At 52.4% G+C, this 18,579-nt stretch overlaps 1 protein-coding gene across 2 annotated transcripts; it reads left to right on the top strand.

Moving 5' to 3' along the window:
• Window positions 1-4,946: 4,946 nt before the first annotated feature.
• Window positions 4,947-17,818, top strand: ANKRD35 (ankyrin repeat domain 35). 2 transcript variants are annotated; one of them, XM_042993963.1, is made up of 13 exons: window positions 4,947-5,802; window positions 6,604-6,692; window positions 7,070-7,134; window positions 7,942-7,999; window positions 8,188-8,258; window positions 8,612-8,718; window positions 9,302-9,489; window positions 10,101-10,138; window positions 10,316-12,319; window positions 14,179-14,268; window positions 14,550-14,615; window positions 15,395-15,505; window positions 16,024-16,247. In XM_042993963.1, exons 1-12 carry the CDS (start codon window positions 5,582-5,584, stop codon window positions 15,455-15,457), a joined length of 3,060 nt encoding a protein of 1,019 aa, XP_042849897.1. In that variant the 5' UTR covers window positions 4,947-5,581; the 3' UTR covers window positions 15,458-15,505; window positions 16,024-16,247. The 2 variants fall into 2 exon arrangements, with proteins under 2 accessions (XP_042849897.1, XP_042849896.1); XM_042993962.1 differs by lacking the exon at window positions 16,024-16,247 and adding an exon at window positions 16,380-17,818 and having other exon boundaries at window positions 4,948-5,802.
• The last annotated feature ends 761 nt before the right edge of the window (window positions 17,819-18,579 follow it).

Below are 18,579 nucleotides of genomic sequence, written 5' to 3'. Positions count from 1 at the left end.
GGGCGGAGCCGCAGCCTGAAACTGCGGAGGGTGGGGCTGGGGGCGGAGTTTTAGCCTGAGCTCCCGTGGTACCTTCTGCCGTAGAGTGGGTTGGAGCTGGAGGCGGGTTTGCTTTGGGAGGGCGAGGTTTGAGACCATGCCCAAGTCGCAACCAAAGACTGCAGGTTTTATGCTTTTGCAACGTCAGAGTAGGGCAGGGCCAGGGGCGGAGTTTTAAGGCCAGTTCTCGGGTTCTCGTATCTGATTGAGCCCAGCGGGTCCTGGGGCGGGTCCTGGAACGGGTCCCACTCTGCTTTTGACAGCTCTCTCTTGCAGAGCCGCAGCCGAGTCCCGTGGGTTCGGGAACCTGTAGCCCCGTTCTCCGCGCGTCCCCGTCCCCCCGTGGCTCTGGCCCTGGCCATGAAGCGCATCTTCTCCTGCTCCAGCTCACAGGTGGCGGTAGGTGCCAAAATGTCCGGGAGGATGGGGCTGGGGTCCAAGCCCTGTGGTGACAGAAGTCCTGAGTCCCATCTTCATGCACCATCGCCTTTTTTCTTTATCGGTCTTTCCAGCTCTTCCACTCCCGCAATGCAGCCCGCCAGCCCTGCCTTCCCCCAGACCCTGGTCCTCTAGCCGCCGACTTGCCTTCCTAACGTCTGCCCTCCCCCAAGTTCCTTTCTCTTGGCCCTTTCTTGTCCTCCTAGCATGTGCACCCCCAACTTCTAAGATATTTCCTGCAGCCCCTGCCCCTCCCTGAAGGCCGTGTCTACTTTTGCTCTCTCACAGTACTGAACACCAAGCATTTGCTCTATCCCCAGTCCCTGCTCAGCCCCAAATTCCACTCTATGTCCCGAGTTTTGCCCCACAGCCCCATTTTCGGCCCTGATCTGTCCTTCCAACCCTGCCCTCTCATATGGCTCTATCCTTGCTGTTTCCTCTCGGCCCAACAAACTCCCAGGCCAGTGCCTTCCATTAGCCCTGCTTCAAAATCTTCTCTGTCCCTGCCTCCCATCTCCCCCCCCCCCCACCCCGGCCTCTTCCACTCCTGCTATCTCATCAGCACCAGTGGCTCTCCAGACTTCTTTCCAATTGGTACTCCCACACCAGCAGCCTCCTCCTTGCCCCCTTCAGCTCCCTGCCCCTCTCTGCCCAATGGTTGTCAACCCTAGTTTTCCCCCTTTTGCCCCAACCTCCTTCTGCCTGCTCTCTGTGGGTTAATCTTGCAGTCCCCCAGCCTGGCAGGCACTGGTAGAAGAGACATACTTGTCTGGCAGCTCCCCAAGGAACTGGGTAAGTTGCCTGCAGAATCCACCCTGGCCAGCTCACTGCAGTGTCTGGTTATCAGACTGGTTCTTGGACCAGTCAAGACCTCCTGCCTGCTTCTCCCCAGAATCTTCCTTCATTCAGAACCCTTACTCAGTTGCTTAGGCCTTGTGCTCTCTGCTTCCTGGACTGAGTTGGGGAAAGGTGACCATAGGAGAAGAGGGTATAGTGGATGCTCTCTGAGAGCTCCCAGTAGAAGTCACTCTATCCCCCATGTTCTCCCAGAAAACAACACGAGGCCGATTACACAAGGTGGGGCACAGAGAGGACGTAGCTGCCTCTTCCCTGAAGATCTCTTATAGAGAGACCCCCTATCTGGGGATGGCATTTTCTGTGGAGATTGGGATTGGGGCTCATTTAGAAGTGAAGTAGCCAGCGACATGTGGGAATATTACTTAGCCTAACCTGACTTAGTGGTGTCCCTCAGGAGCAAACATGAGAACAGCTCAGCTCACTCTGCAAGGGCAGGCCACAGAAGCCTGGATGTGAGTGAGCTATGAGGCAAGAGTAAGAACTCTGTTGAGGCCTGTCCTTGTCCCACTTGTGATTGCTTCTCCCGTCATCTCCACACATGGATCAGCCAATCAAAATGCATTTACTGGCTGACTAGGATAGGTACCAGAAACTGAAGCTACTCAGATTCTGTCTTAACTGATAATGATTTTCTGATTCACACGGACACTTCCCTAGTCACTGAAAGTCCTCCACATTGCCCTTCCCTTTCCGGTCTGTGCAGTCTGCCTGCTCCTTAGGAATGGGGAAATTATTTCATTTTTCCTGATTCTCCAATCCTTGGTCAGTGTCTCCTTTCCAAGGTGCTGGAGTAAGCAATGGATGGAATGTTGGAATTTGGAAACATCCCTCCCTCACGCCAGCTCTACAGATGTTTGGCTATGAAGAATTTCCACCCATTCTCGACTCTCTTTAGTGTCACAAGCTCATAGGAAGTGAATTGGGTGGATTTAGAGCTATCTAGCTGGAAAGAAAACAGTTGCCTCGGTCAGGATGGATCACAAAAAGCTTAAAAAATAGGCCAGTGTCAGCTGCAAATTGTTTCCTCCTGAAACTTCCTCACCCTTATGATAAATTCCTCCACTCCTTGGGTGGCTAACCACTCTGAACATGTTTGTCAGAGAAACAATGCAACAAGCCTTCCTGGCCACTCCCAAAGCCTGGCTTCCAAGTCTCACCGGAGGATTGCCCCTGCCTGTCTCCACTCCCACCCCCGGGTCCAGGGCCAGATCCCCGCACCCTTAGATTGAGATCAGGATCGAAGATCAGTGATCATTTTAAAGTTAATCTAAGTTATCCAGAATATAAAGAGCAAAACAAAGACACAAATAAAAACCCGGCTCTTATGGTCTCGTTTTATTTTAGTCTGATTGATAGATGGTGCTTTTTGAGGGAGTCTTACCTATTAGCTTTCTCTGCCTATGTAGGAAGTAGACCAAAAAATAGCTTTCAACAGTTGGCACTGAATCAGCTTAGAGGAATTACAATTGCATTAAAAAAAATTTTTTTTTGAGAGTCAGCTCCTGCTTCCTCTAAGGCAGCCTTTCCATTTCCATGCACCTGTCCTACACACGTAGCCAGTCTTTCTCTCTCTCCTGTTGGTGTGTCCCATCTCAGTAGGATGCTTATGGGCACACAGCCAGAGATAAGGTAAGGCCACAATTACTTGTACAAAGGCCCCTAATCTTGGCTACAGAAATACAAGGCTTATCCTTGTTTTTGAGTCTGCTGATTAATGTGGTGATTGCTCCCTTGAGGCTGTGATGGCAACCCAGTGCCTCTTGTCCAAGGAGCTGGGGTGAGCAGTGGACTGGATCTTGGAATATGGAAGCATCCTCTGTCCTTCATCCTAGTTCTACAGAGGTTTGGCCATGACGAATTTCCACCTATTCTAAATTCTTCTTAGGGTAACAAGATTATAGGAAACAAACAAGGTGGATTTAGGGGCGCTTGGGTGGCTCAGTTGGGCGTCTGAGTCTTGATCTTGGCTCAGGCCAAGGTCTCACGGTTCGTGGGTTCGAGCACTGGGTTGGGCTCTGCGCTATCAGTGCAGAGCCTGCTTGGGATCCTCTCTCTCTCCCTTTCTCTGCCTCTCTCTGTCCCAGAATAAATAAATAAAACTTTAAATATATATATATTTAAAAAATCAGGTGGATTTAGAGCTCTCCAGTGGAAAGAAACGTGTCTATGTTGCTAAGACCCACCTTCACACAGCCTGGCTCTTATGCATTGGCTGATATGAGCAAGATCCCTGCCTCCCATTCCCCTGTATGGAGAATTCTGAACCCAGAATTTCTGGCACATCCAAAATGTGCCCAGCAAGGCTAGGAAGGATGGGGATTGGAACTAGCATTTATTGTGCACCCACTATGTAGCATAGTGCTAGGTGCTTTATAGCACATTATATCACTTGGAAGCTGAGGTTCAGAGAAGTCGTTACATGCCTAAATTCACAAGGACAGAATGTGTTAGAATCAGGATTTTAAGCGGAGGACTTCAGATTGAGATCAGCTGATGGCAGTGTCCTGCGGTGGAGGCGTAATTCTAACTTTCTGCTTTTTCTGGCTGTAACTCGTCCTCAAGGGACATTGGATAACATGTTCCTACATCCCAGAGTCTGTTGGTATATGGAGCAGACACTTTGTTTATTTTGCCCTTGGAGACTTAACCTGTTTGGAGACTCTTCTCTGTGCAGGGAGTAGCATCTGAGGGTGGGTGGCTTTGCCCCGGAGGCCGCCTTAGACTGCGTACATGGAAATAAGTAAACCCTCTTCCACAGTAGTGCGTGTGGTCCGGTGGTGAGGACCAGCATTGGGCGTCAGGGGGCCTGGGTTGTGATCTCAATTTCACCACTATTTTGTGGTGTGACCCTGGACAGTTATCCGGTGACAGTGTGCTTGAGTTTATTCTGCTGTCAGATCAAATAATTTCAGCCCTGCCTGCTTTCCAGGGATGTTGAGAGGCTAATTGAAACAGCACTTGAAAAAGACTGTATGGAGTCACAAGGGCTGTACTAGCCTGAGATCACTCTTAGGGCGTGGGTGTTTCAAATCTCTCCTGCTTTTGCGACATAGTTTGCCCTGGCTATGTAAATAGTATCCGAAAATGAGTTATTGGGCTGCCATAGACCCTATTTTTTTCCACCTCCTCCCAAAGCCTCTTTCTTGTTGCGATTACACCTCATAAAATGTAATGTATCACCCCCCAACCCCTCCCACTTCCTGTTTGGTTAGAAGAATACATACGCTCGTAGGGTTCTTTACAGGTTACAAAGAGATTTTATATACCTCATATGAGGTTAGCTCATTTAATGCTCACAGCGTGATGAGGTAGTAATTATTTCCCACACGTTATAGATGGGGAAACAGAGGTGTTCCGTCGCTTGTTCTGGGTCCCAGAGGTGAGAAAGTGGCCGAACCAGGCCCCGAACTCGGGCCTGCTGACAAAATGTGCATCCAGGACCCTTTTCACCATAGCCCAGATGTTTGCATCCCTTCCCCTCTCTGGATCCAACCAGGCTGTTCTGTGCTCTCAGCCCTGGGTGTTTCCACACAGCTCTCTCTCCTTCACGCCCTGCCATGCCTCAATTATTGTAATTACCCCACCACCTGCAAAAGTCAAGCGGGAATGATGGAACAATGCATGCAGGTGTGGCTGTTGCCGGGGACAGCTGCTCCCTGCCAGGGTGAAGAGGAGGGAGGGGGACGGGAGGTGCCTCCTCAAGCCTAGCTAGAGACCTATCTTTGCCTTTGGGTGGCTGTGCCATGGAAGGGGACGGAAAGGGCATAGAAATGAGATGGGAAAACAGAAACTCTGCTTCCCCTCCCAGGTTGGGGGCCCAAAGCCGAGGGGTAGAGATGGCATGTATGGCTGGGTAGTTGGACTCCTAGCTGTGGTGTAAAGCTAGGTGCCTTGGCGTCGCAGAAATCTGAGGACAAGAAGCAAAGCAGCGTGGGGAGATGAGCGGTAACGTGAGCCCAACTGGGAGTGGTCGGTGTGGTTCAGTTTGCTCGGGCAAGACCCGGAGAGCCAAAGGGAAAGGCGTCGTGGCTAGGATCGCTCTGAGCTTGTGCACCTGACAGCAATAATCACATATGATGATTTAAAAAAAAAAAAAAAAGACATCTGAAATACTCTGCATCCAGTACTCGAACATGACCATAAACCCAGTAGTCTACAGGGCCGGCAATAACCAGCAGTGGTTTCTCAGTGCAGCACGGAATGATCTAGGCTGAGGGACTTGTGGCATGTTGGAAGGACCTCGGCAATGTCTCTCTTCTGTTGCCTGTCATCCTTCTTTCCTTTTTCCACTCCAACCCCACCCCCTTTGTTCGCACAATTTGTGGCCCTGGACCAGGTGGAGAAATGGAACCGCCGCGACCAGAAGCTGCTGGAGGCAGTGCAGCGGGGGGATGTGGGACGCGTGGCCTCCCTGGCCTCGAGGAAGTCGGCCCGACCCACCAAGCTGAACTCGAGCGGCCAGTCCTCGTGAGTAGCCCCTCCCAAGCACCCTCCCTCCCCTTGATATGTGGTTCCCTTTGAAAATCCTAAACCCCAAGATCAGGTAGGACCAGGGAGTGGCTACAGCCTCAGAGCCCTTTTTGTCTTAATCGGAAAGCGTATTGGTCAGCGTTTGCTATGGATCGAGTGCTACACATGGTGAGGGAAGAAGCTATCCTGAGTCCAATCTCACAACCCAGGTTGACAAAACTGGCAAAAAACAAAACAAAAAAACCAGACAGGAAGCCCATGAAACAAACAGAAAACGGTGTATTTCTAACAACAATGTTTATTTATTGCAAGGGTAGGAGGGTGTGTAAGCTTGAGCCATCAGGAACCAAGTGGTAGCCATGAGCATCACATGGCTAGACAGAGTGATTCGGACAGGAGGGACATTATCCCTGTCTCTGCCCAAGTGAGCCTTCAAATGTCCAGTCCGCTGCTCTGCTCTCTGGCTGCCTTGTTCTAGGACAGTCCCAGTCTGTAAAGGGTCATGTGGTCAGAGCAACAGGTGGTTAGCTATGCGCTCCCTGGACACCCCTGCAAAAGTCTAGGTTGCTTGAGACCTGTAGCTCTTATTTCTGTCTTTGCTTCCCAGCCTCCTCTGGCTTTGTGACAGTAAGCCACATAGCCATTTCCTCAGAAAGTCAGGCTCGGGGAACTCCCCTGTCTGTTGTGGGGATTGGCTCTGGGGGTGAAGGAGTACAGCAGGCAGTGCTTACAAAGCCTCCCGCATCCCTCATCTACTGGTCCCTTCATCCTTCTGTCCCTTGGCCTTGATTCTGTCAGGTTTCATCTGGCAGCCTCCAAAGGCCTGACAGAATGTCTGACTATCTTACTGGCAAATGGAGCTGACATCAACAGCAAAAACGAGGATGGTGAGTTAGACCATGCACTGGGCCAAGCTGTTGGCCTCTCCCTTTACAGCAGCAGCGGCGGGGGGTGGGGGGGGGGGACGCCAACTGACAGAAGTTCTAACTGTGGCCCCCACATCTTCCTCACCGGCTCTGGCCAGCATCCTTCCAGGGGCTCCCCTCTCTGCAAACCCTTCTCTGGGTTTACCTCACCCCTACTCCTACCTCTGCCAGGTACCAGGCACTGGGGGAACAGGAATTTCTGGCCCCATGGGGCTGAGAGCTTGCTTCTTTCTCTAATCTCCCCCTGATTATCTGTGCGTCTCTTGCCTTCCCTCCCTGTGAGTCATCGGCTTGCATGGGGCCACCCGCCCTCCATCTCCCCTTCTTTCTCTTTCCAGGAAGCACTGCCCTGCATTTGGCCACCATCTCCTGCCAGCCACAATGTGTCAAAGTCCTGCTGCAGGTAACAGAAATCTCTTGATACTACTTGTGGGAAGGGAGGAAGTGGGCCTAGAATCTTCTAACTTTGTCTTATAGTCACAAGCAACATTTGGTCAAATGGACCCCTCTCATCCCCCTGTCATCAGCAAGAGAGCTGATAATCACGTATTCATTAATTCACAAACTTTTATGTAACGCCTACTATGTGCGGACACCATGCTTCATGCTGCCCTTGAGGGCCGGTCATAGAGCTGTGTTCCCAGGGACTGCCTGCCCGTCATTCACATGCCATTGGCAGAGCCCCTGCGGAGCCCAACTGCTGAGTGGCTGCGCAGGTGGCCGGAGGACAGAGGTGTTCACATCCACCCCAAATTCTACCATCTGTTTTTAAGGAGCTTGCAGGCTAGGAGCACTAAGACAGATATATAGGTGAAACGACATGCAGACGATCTAGAAACTGGTCTCCAAAAGGCACAGTTCAACAGGCCACGGGGCAAATGGCTCTTCTGCTTTTGTTCTTCCTGGCCCTTTCCAAGTTCGCCGATTATGATCCTAAAGTCCCAGGCATGGACCCAGGTGTCATTTTCCCTAACGTGCTTCTTTGCCTATAATCTGATTTTTCTTGGGCCTTAGGTTTAGGACCCAGGGCTGAATTTCAAGGCTGCTTATCATCCACAAGGGGTGGATTGGGCTTGCCTAGTAGTTGGCCAGAGCCACGGTCCTCCTTCCCCTCCCCATAGTACTATGGAAGCTGGTGCCCTAAGAGGGGGTATGTGATAAGAGTGGACCCTCCATGCCCCATGCTGCTCTCCTTTGTGGCTGTTTGCAGCATGGTGCCAACGAAGATGCTGTGGATGCAGAAAATCGTAGTCCGCTGCACTGGGCAGGTATGTGCCAGGGGACCGGTGGGAAATGGGGTGGCTGCAGGGACCAGCGGGCGGAAGGGGAGGGAAGACAACATTTGGGGAGCAGGGCAGGCCAGGGCTGACTGCTGAAATGGTTGGCGGCGATGTTGGGTCATAGTCTGACTAGGTGTTTTTCCTGCTTCTTCTTAACCCAACCATCCCTCCCCCAGCCTCCTCTGGCTGTGCCTCAAGTGTTCTCCTGCTGTGTGACCACGAAGCCTTCCTGAACGTCCCAGATAATGTGAGTGTCCGCTGGGCGGTGACCTTCGCAGGGAGGCTGCTACTCTCTCTCTCTCTCTCTCTCTCTCTCTCTCTCTCTCTCTCTCTCTCTCTCAGAGCTTGACTGGCTCAGCTCCATGACCGCTGCTGCACACACCTCCTCTTCCTTCTCCCTCTGCTCCTCCTCCTCTTCTTCATGGAGAGGTTAGGCCTTATCTCCTGGAGGACTTCTCACCCTTCAGAAAGGAGTATTCAGCCCCTGGATCTGGGCTTTTTTCTGGAGAGGTGTCGGGAGAGGGCAGTTGGTAGAATTGTCAAGCCCCTGTCTCCCCCTGGATCCTCATGAACTCCCCTCCCTTCCCACAATCTGTGCAGGACGGACGTACACCCCTGATGATCGCATCGCTGGGTGGCCATGCAGCTATCTGCTCACAGCTACTGCAGAGAGGTGCCCAGGTTAATGTCACGGACAAGGATGCCAAGTGAGCCTTCCCCACCCCCCTTCCCAAATCCAGACATTGACCGCTCTAGAAAGGACGCCCTGGGCAAAGTGTGTGTGTGTGTGTGTGTGTGTGTGTGTGTGTGTGTGTGTGTGCGCGCACGTGTCTGTGTGTCTGTGTTTTGGGGAAGAAGGAAGACTAGTTTCTGTTTTCTTGGGAACCTCCTTCCTTCTGAGCAGTTGCTCAGAAGGCACAGATGACTTCCTGGCACAGATGACTCCGGGAGTGGAATCGATGCTTCTGGATTCATTTGCTTAATTTACTGGTTTTCAAACTATCTTCTAAGCAATGGGATCCTTTTGCCAATAAAGAAGTCACGCAGCACCTCAATATAGAAAGTAGATGAACACAGAGCCCTTCAAATTGGCCCCCGGCTTTCTGATGCTGCACCTCCAAGGAACGGCATTTGAACAGTTCTGGTCTGCTCGAACGCTTTGTCATTGGCTGGCGCTGATCTGTGGTTCTTGCTGCACCGAGTGAGATCTGACTCTGAGCGGAATTTCTGGAACCAGGACTCCTGGATTCCCTGGGGAAGGCCTATGCCCAGATCTGTCCCAACCCACAGGTCGGCTCTGATCCTGGCCTGTGAGAAAGGCAGCGCGGAGGTGGCCGAGCTTCTCCTGAGCCACGGGGCAGACGCAGGGGCGGTGGACAACGAGGGGCACGACGCTCTGCATTATGCTGTACGCTCAGAGGACAGGGAGCTGTGGAGGCTGCTCCGGCAGGCCCTGCTCCGGCAGGGGCGGCAGGGAGGTAAGGCAGGTTCCCTTCCATAACTTCGAAGTTCTCCCGGATAGCCTTAGAATCCCAGAAGCTTCTTAGAATGCCGTTTGTTCCTGGACAAAGAATCCCTCTATTGTCACTAGCTAGTGGAATGTTGATTTACTTATTGCTGCTACTTGTGAAATGAGCCCAAATTCTCAAAAGCATGGTCACAAAATCCCTTCATGCAGCCTTGTCTCGCTGAAGGCAATTCTGCCTGGTACTATCGCTAGCATTTATGGGTTGTGATCGTAAATCTATTCGTGAGATTTGACGGTCAGTCTCCGTCTCCCCCACTAGGCCGGCCACTGGCTGTTTTGCTCACCAGTGAGGTCCTGGTGCCTATAACCGTGCCTGACACAGTGCCCAATAAATAAGTGAGCAGACAAAATGAATGAGCTGGCGCATCTCTGGGATGGCGAACCGAAGATGCTAGATAGTCAGGGACCCTTTCAATGGGGGTGGCTCCTGGCACCATGAAGACATGTGTGGGAAGGTTATTGCATCGAGGGACTGTTCCTCTCAGAAAAAGTCTGAAGATAAAGTGTGGGCTGGAAAAGGACCTATCTCTGCTCTCATCTCCCCCCTGCTTTTCTGTATAGGTCAGGGGCTTGCTCAACATCCAGATCTTACATCCCAGGTAAGACCCTAAGTGCCTTTTGCCTCTGATCTTCCCCTCCCCATCTCCCTCCTCAGGCTATCTCACTGGGATATCTCCCAGGGAGTGGTCTTCGGGGCATCAAGACAGTCTAAGAGAGGAAAGGCCGTCTGGGGGCTGGGCTAGCTGCCCGACTTCACTATTCCTTTTTCTATGTAGGCCTCCCCATCAGAGTCTCTGGTGGGTTCTACACCCCAGAGCCCGTGGAGAGCGGAGCCCGAGGAAGAGGAGGAGGAAGACCCATGCCCGGATGAGTGGAGGCGGAAGTATGAAGAGGAGCAGAGGAAGGTTTCTCAGCTGGAGCAGGAGCTGGTGCGAAAGACGGAAGAGAGCGAGGCTCGAGCTGCAGCCTGCCTGGGCCTGGAGAACGGGATTCGAGAGCAGGTGCAGGAGCTGGGGCTTCTCCTATCACCACAGCCTGGGACTCCAGGAGGGCAGGGCTCTAGTCTGCGGCCTGGAGGAGATGGCATGGAGCAGGGTTGTCCCTTGGACCTTCTGGCCGAGCGCATTCAAGAACTAAAGAAGCAGCAGCAGGCAGCAGCTGCAGCTGCAGCCAAACGGGCGTTAGCTTCTAAGAAGGCGGAGGATTCGGTCTCGGGGGAGGTCCCGTATGAAGCCCATGGAGGGGCCCAACCGGAAGAACAGGGGCCACCCCAGAGCCCCAGGTCTGAGACCATTGGGAAAGCCACAGGACAGCAGCTGACCACCAGCGGTGGACAGGCCCTTGGCCCTGATCACACCGACAAGCCACGTGCTGGCCAGAAAGAGGGGCCCCCGGCTCCAGGGGCTGAACCAGCAGGCATGGCGGCTGCACCAGTGGGCCCCGGAGACGTGAACCAGCTCCTGCTACAACTGAGGGAGGAGGTGGCCGCGGTGTGGCGAGAAAAGGATGCCGCCCGAGGGGCTTTGTCAAGGCAGGTCCTGGAGGGAGCTCTGGGGACACCCCGGGCAGAGGCTGCGGCGGCCGCCTGGGAGAAGATGGAGGCCAGGCTGGAGCAGGTGCTGGTGAGGCTGGACAGGGCCAAGGCGGGATTACCCATGAGCCCTGAGGCCGCTGCCCGGCCCAGAGAGGGAGCCCTGCACGCGGGCCCAGAGACCACCCCCGAAGAGAATGAAGGGGGGCGGCCAGGGGCTCCTGGGGCTCGCGGAGAGCCTCTAGGGGCCCCCTCAAGGGGACAGGTGCCTGGAGGAGGTCCGGCCAAGGGACGGTTGGAGAAGGAGGTGGCGGCCCTGCGGCTGAGCAACAGTAACCTGCTGGGGGAGCTGGGGCAGCTGGGGCAGGAGAAGCAGCGGCTGCAGGGGGAGCCGCAGTCCCTGAGCCAGTGTCTGCAGCGGGATTTCGTCCTCAAGCCGGAGGCACAGGACCAGCTGCGGCAGTTGCGGCGCAGCGTGGGGCTGCTGACAGATGAACTGGCCGCGGAGAAGGAGGCCACCGAGCAGCTGCGGCAGCGCCTGGCCTCCCAGAGCAGTGGCCTCCGCGGGCTGTGGGACGACCTGCCGCCGGACGTGGTGGGCAGGGGCGTCGCGGGGCGCACGGCGGCCGAACCTCTGGAGGAGCTGCGGGCCTGCATCCGCGCCCTGGCCGACGGGCACCGGGAGGCCCAAGCCTCGCTGGCCCGGCTGGAGCAGGAAAACCGGCGGCTGCGCGGGTCCCCTGGCCCCCGCGGGGAGCCACCCGGCACCTTCTCACAGGGCCCAGTCTCCCCCCAGGTGGCCGCTCTGGAGCAGGACCTGGGGAAGCTGGAGGAGGAGCTGCGGGCCGTCCAGGCCACGATGAGTGGGAAGAGCCAGGAGATTGGGACGCTGAAGAAGCTGCTGTACCAGGCCACCGAGGAGGTGGCCGAGCTGCGGGCCCGTGAGGCCGCCAGCCTGCGGCAGCACGAGAAAACGCGGGGCTCGCTGGTGGCCCAGGCCCAGGCTTGGGGCCAGGAGCTGAAGGCCCTCCTGGAGAAGTATAACACGGCGTGCCGGGAGATGGGCCGGCTGCGCGAGGCCGCGGCCGAGGAGCGGCGCCGCAGCGGGGACCTGGCGGCACGGGCCGCGGAGCAGGAGCGCCAGGCCGCCGAGCTGCGCGGCCGCTCCCAGCAGTTTGAGAAGACGGCCGAGGTGCTCAGGGACAAGGTGGAGCATCTCATCGGGGCCTGCCGGGACAAGGAGGCCAAGGTGAGGGGGGCGAAGCAGCCATCGGGGAAGGTGTCCTTGCGGCTCAGGGTTCGCCGACACGCACCTGCCTTGGTTTAGTCAGTTTCATACCGCTGAACCGAACTCCCGTCATCTGCAAGGACCACGCTGTGTTCTCCGGGCTCTCGGGGATTTGGGGTTGAGATTGGAGGTAAGGTTAAGGTATAGATAGAAGAGAGGAGGGGGCTTAGGTATTCGAATGTGGGACTCGGGGTTAGAAGCAGGGCGGCCAGGCCAGAGCTAGCCCAGGCCCTGGACTGCTAAGGTTTATTAGCAAGGTCTCTTCAACAGTGCAGATGCTGTATCAGCTCAGCAAGAGGCCTGAGGTCCGTCGGGGTGGGTTGCTGTGGTTTTGCTGGGGTTCGGAGGAGGTGACTCAGGGGCCGATGGGTTTAGAAGAGTAGGCTAGCCTGGAACACCTCCCTCTCCCCTTTCCACTTCAGTCCCAACGAGTTCTACCTAAGATTGCCATCAACAGGGAGAGCCCCCATGCAAATTAAAAAGTTTGAAAACCCCCGTGTTAGAAACCGGAGTTTCCCAGCGACTACTCCAACAGTCAGTGTCAAGTCTCCATGTTTCTAGGAGACGTGTTTGAGGAATCCGAAAAAATCAATTTAGAAATGGATGTAGTGATTTTAGAACTGCCTATGAAATGAATGAGATCAGATGTCTTATTAAAGGTTGTGTGCCTGGTCAAAGGTAGAGTGATTTAAAAACATAGGGCGTATATGTTTTTTGGAATGTAGAGTGCATACAAAGAGAAGGACTGTTACGCAGAATAGGAATCAGTGTGGGTGGGGCTAAGTAAAGAAAGGAGGAATTTTGTGTTGGTGTTGAAGGAGAAGATGCATGTAGACAAACGTGCAAAAGAAAATTGTGGGGTCTGGCATCGTCTGGATTTGAATTTCAGCTTCAAAAGTTACTGCCTGATCTTGGGTGAGTTTTCTGAACCTCTAAGTCTCTTATCTAGGCCTCATCTATAATCTCCTCTATGATATGGGGACAATAATAGGGTTTTCATGAGCATTACATTAATAAGATACTGTATTTAAAATACTCAAAACAACTTTTGGTAAATGGTAAGCATTCAGTAAATAAAAGCGAGCTATGTTTAGTGTCCCTACTACCGCTGTTTCTATTACCGCTGGTTACCATTAACCAAGTTTGTGCCTCAGCCTCACAAACCACAAAAACAAAACTCACTTCTATTTCCCTCGGTGGTCAGCAGCCACAAGTAGATCAGGATTCGGTACAGAGTGGAGAGCACCAACAATGAATTCAAAGAGATCTTGGTTCAAATCATTATTTCGTTACCTGTTCGCTGTATGATCTTGACAAATTACTTAGTTTGGTCTCCTTATCTACAAAATGTGAATAGTCACACTTCTCTCAGAGAAGTCTTGCTCTTCTTGGGACAGAAGAAGAGCTGTTTTGGGTATGAATTGAGACAATGTGTGTAAAATTTCCGGCACATATTCTATACCCAATAAAAGAAAGCTGACCTTGACCCTGGGTGGTGTCAGGGTGGGAAGTGACTTGGGCCTCATTGGTTCCCTTTCTTTCCTTCTGGCCTCAGATCAAGGAATTGTTTTATCAACATTTATTTATTTTTTGAGAGTCAGAGAGAGACAAAGCACAAACAGGGGAGGTGCAGAGAGAGGGAGACACACAAATGGAAGCAGGCTCCAGGCTCTGAGGAAGCGGTTAGCACAGAGCCCGATGCGGGGCTCAAATCCATGAACCGTGAGATCATGACCCTAGCCAAAGTCGGTTGCCCAACCGACTGAGCCACCCAGGTGCCCCTTTATAAGTTTTTTTTTTTATTAACCTTTATTTATTAGATCAAAGAATTGTTGAAGAAGCTGGAACAGCTTTCAGAGGAGGTCTTGGCAGTGCGGGGAGAAAACGCTCGCCTTGCCCTGCAGCTACAGGTATGTTTTGGCCCTCAGGGAAATGGACACCGCTAGGGAAGAGGGTGGGTGGCCCATGGCAGTGAGGTATGCGTGGGAGAGATTCTGGGAATTGCAGAGGCCTGGCCAGGCGGGGGTCCAGGTTGGGCCACTGATGGGCCGAGAGAGACCATGTGGCACAGCTGACCACTTCATTCTGTTGTTCCTCATGCTGTGGGGAGGGAGGGTGGTGGTGTCATGTCAGGGTGGGTGTGCTGGGGTGTGGGGTGGGTGCATAATCTCTCACCGGTGCTCACTCCCAGGATTCCCAGAAGAACCATGAAGAGATCATCTCCGCCTATAGGAAGCACCTGCTGAATGCCGCTCAGGTGAGCCCGGGAGGGTCTAGGGACAGAGAGTCGGGCAGGAGGCATTGCATTTGGGGTCCCTCCTCCTACCTGCACATACCTGTCATTTGTGTAAAGCTGGACTTTGTTTGTTTATGTTTATTTATTTATTTTGAGGGGAGGGTGCAGAGAGAGAGAGACAGGGAGAATCCCAAGCAGGCTCCACTGTTCAGTGTGGAGCCCGACATAGGACTGGATCTCACGAATACGAGATCGTGACCTGAGCCAGTATCAGGAGTCGGCCGCTTAGCCAACTGAGCCACCCAGGTGCCCCAGAAAGCTGGACTTTAGATGTTCCAGTGCCAGGTCTCCGGATCTCATTAGGTAGATCAAGAGTGGTTGTGCATGGATGTGAGGGGGAGAGGCATTTGCCTTTCCTCGTCAATTCTCTGATCTACTGCAAGGCCTTTTCCTGTCCCTTATGCCCTTTCTCAGTTTCATCCTGAGCCAAATTATCCCTCACCAAGGAGGAGAGGTGGGTGGCTTGCTCCTTGCTTAGGAAGAATAACAACTACAAAGAATCGAACATTTGTTGTGCTCTGCTTTATAATCATAGTTTTTAACCCTCGTAGGAGTCCCGGAAAGTAGATATCATTATCTCCTTGGAAAGACAAGGAAACAGCTGTAGAGAAGTCACATACTATAAAGCAGGGGACATAGTTAGTAAAACAGCATTCGACTAAAGCACAGAATGATTCCTTATCTGTCTCTCCCCATTTTCTGTTATTCATCTCCTTTTCTTTCCTTCCTGTCACTTACAGGGTTACATGGAACAAGATGTGTATAATATTCTGCTGCGAATCCTCAGCATACAGGAAGAGTGAGGCAGTCGGGGCCCTGAGGGGTGTGCGATTTCTCCTGATTTCTCGGTTGTGAGTTGTGGGGTCAAGGGTGATGGGGGAAGCAGCCTGGAGAAAGGACTTGGGAAAGAAAAGAGAGGGAATTGGAGTCTCCTTTTGCCCCATGTGGTGGTGGCTGACATTAGGGAGCCCTGTGGGGTGTAGATCATTTGAAGCAAGGTCAGTTGAGAGGACACAATCTGGGGAATCACTGGGTAGAGGCGGGAGGCAGGGGGCGAGTAGACTGAAGGGGACCAATGTGGGATGGGGACTGAGACTTGTTGAGTAGCTCTCCTAAGGCCCCGGGCTAGAGACGCCAGGGAAAGACAGCCGCGATGGCAGAGTGGCAGGGTGGGACTCTGTGAACCCCAGAATCTCTCCTTCACCTGCACATCATTCATTCAGAGGGTAGTCACCCCAGCTCTTCCTGCTGCCATCGTGCATCTTCTCCGGTCCAGGTAGATGACATCCCTTTTAGCATCTTGGCGTGGATGGGAGGAGGCTGAGGAGATGGAAATGTGTGCATTTCACTCCTGAATTTCTTCTTTCAGGGAGTAAGAGCATCCCTGGCTTCCAGAGGCTCCATCAGGCTTTGGAGGGTGGGGCCAGGCATGGGGATGGCATGGGTGGGGTTCCACCTGACACTATGGACCCCAGACCTGAGAACCTGAAGCCTGGAGTCGGCATGAGACCAGAGGAGATGCACGGAGGCCAGCTCTATGGAAAATAAAGCAGGAGGCGGTGTGGTGTTGGGTGTCCCTGCTTTCTCTGTTCAAAGGCGAGTGGGGGAAGGAAACTTTTTTTAAAAATCACAAATGGCCCCCAATTATGATCCATAGTAAGAAATACACTACATTGTGGCGCATCTAACCTGAAATAGTATTTACCCTTACTATTTTCTTTCTAGGATATTCTCTGCTGTTATTCTCCACCGAAAAAAATATTGCTCAAAATACATCCATCCGCCCATGGGTCAAGACCCACAGGTTGAAAAATAGCACTCTGTGAAAATGGAGATCGACACTCTTTCTCTTTCTCAAATCTGTCTCTAATCTTTTTTCTCTATCTTGTGATTCCTGCGTCCACTATCTTTTTTTAAGGAGGAGAGACTGAGAGACCTGGAGTTTCTTCAAGAGGTAGAATCTAAAATATTTGATAGTATGTCAAACCGGGCTTCTAGATCTGAGGCACAGGGCTCACATGGTCCGTGTTCTTTGCCCAGGTACCAAGAGGGGTTAAAAGTCTGATTCCTGGGGAAGGGAGGAAGGGATACACAGAGCTGGCTTCTTCCCTCCAGTTCTGTTCTCAGACTGAAAACCGTGGATCTCTCTTGGCCACTTCCCGTGGGTCTCCTCCCCTTCGTGTCCCTCCACCAGCCAGACTGCTAGGTGTGAGAGAGGCAGCAAATTCCTCCCCAATCTGGAACTGCGTTTGGCCCCCTCCTTGGTCCTTCTCCCAGCCTACCCCCTGCTGGGTTAGGCTGGGTGGGAGGCCATGGTTTGGCAGTAAATAGCCTGCCTGGGTTGAGAGGAGAGTGTGGAGGGGCTGCTTCGAAGACAGGGGCCCACAGAGGGGCTGCAGGGCCTGGCTCCAGGGTTTGGGCCAGAAGAGAGCAGCGGGGTGTAGATCACATCCTAGAGAGGATGAGGGTCAGCTTTAGGATTTGTGCAAATGGGCACAGGACTGCTTTTGGACGTGAAGAATGCAGACCGGAGGGGTTGATGGAGAAAGAGAGGGTACAGCTGCCAGAGGAAGAGCATCTGAAAGATTGAGTCATTTCCATTAAGGGGAACAGAACCTCTCTTTTCTTTGAGTTACCAAAGAATCTCAAAGGACTGTTACAATCATTATTTATGGAGTGCAGGGTGGGAAGAATGAAGAAACTGTTGAGAGAGAGGGGTCCAGACAGGGGAGATGGTTTGGCTAAGTTCAAGTATGAGTCAGGAAGCAGCTTTGGTAATGGGAGCTGATCCCAGGATGGCTGAGTTATGGGAATGGTCAGTGATATGCTAACACAGGATGGAATGTTTCCAGCCCCTGGTCTTCCCAAACGGTGTCCCTCTGTACAACCCTGTAAACTCTTACCCCAACGACCCCAGGCCCTGAAGTTTTCCTTGATTTCAAAAATAAATCTTTCTTTCCCAAAGTAACTCTAGTCCTAAGTTTGTCCCTATCCCTCCTAGGCTGTCTGCTGAATGGGGCTTAGGTAGGGACTTCTTACTCCTCTTTTTGCGTCCCCCTTCTTCAGGCTTCAGATGTAGGGGTATATGGGTGAGAGTAGGTGAAGCTTGGTTGCCACGATAGGGTCAGACTATTTCTTTGAATGCCTTCCGTCTGGAACTTGGTCTGGATTTGTAGTCTCCCTCCTCTGTCTGATAACATTAGTTCATTAAACTGACATTGAACGAGTCTACTACGGGCCAGGCTCAGAATAGAGAGTGAACATCTCAGAAAAGATTCTTGTCCTTACTGAGCTGGCATACAGGATCAAAATCAGGCATCCTGGTTCCTACTTTTCAGTTGTCCTGTAGGGATGCTGGAACTTCCAACCTCCAATTAACTATTTAAAAAAATTTTTTTTAATGTTTATTATTTTGTTTTTGAGAGAGAGAAAGAGAGACAGAGTGTGAGTGGGGGAGGGGCAGACAGAGAGGGAGACACAGATCAGAGGCAGGCTTAACCGACTGAGCCACCCGGGTGTCCCTCAAATTAACTATTAAAGGAGATTCCTTCTTTAGGAAACCATTAGGATTCAAGGTATGGTTGAGTTTCTTTTTTTTCTTTTACATTTTTACAGCTTTAATGAGTTATAATTGACATTCAGTAAACTACACATACTTAAAGTGTACAATTTGATAAGTTTTGACATATGTGCACACCCATAACACCCATCACACAATCAGGATAATGAACATATGACTCCCAAAGAATCCCCCCTTTTTTTAAAATTTTTTTTTAACGTTTATTTATTTTTGAGACAGAGAGAGACAGAGCATGAATGGGAGAGGGTCAGAGAGAGGGAGACACAGAATCTGAAATAGGCTCCAGGCTCTGAGCTGTCAGCACAGAGCCCGACGCGGGGCTCGAACTCACGGATCATGAGATCA

This window comes from Panthera tigris, chromosome C1 (assembly GCF_018350195.1).
Source record: "Panthera tigris isolate Pti1 chromosome C1, P.tigris_Pti1_mat1.1, whole genome shotgun sequence".
In the NCBI taxonomy this organism is placed as follows: Eukaryota; Metazoa; Chordata; class Mammalia; order Carnivora; family Felidae; genus Panthera; species Panthera tigris.
Note: the sequence above shows the minus strand (reverse complement) of the source record. Positions and strands in the feature narration are given on the sequence as shown.

What these genes read in the sequence shown, in the direction of transcription:
- ANKRD35 (XM_042993962.1), top strand. Translation starts at nt 5,582, where the DNA reads ATGTCTCTCTTCTGTTGCCTGTCATCCTTCTTTCCTTTTTCCACTCCA. An exon ending in CAACAGCAAAAACGAGGATG is followed by an intron (nt 6,693 to 7,069) that starts GTGAGTTAGACC and finishes TTCTCTTTCCAG; the next exon opens with GAAGCACTGCCCTGCATTTG. An exon ending in GTCACGGACAAGGATGCCAA is followed by an intron (nt 8,719 to 9,301) that starts GTGAGCCTTCCC and finishes CCCAACCCACAG; the next exon opens with GTCGGCTCTGATCCTGGCCT.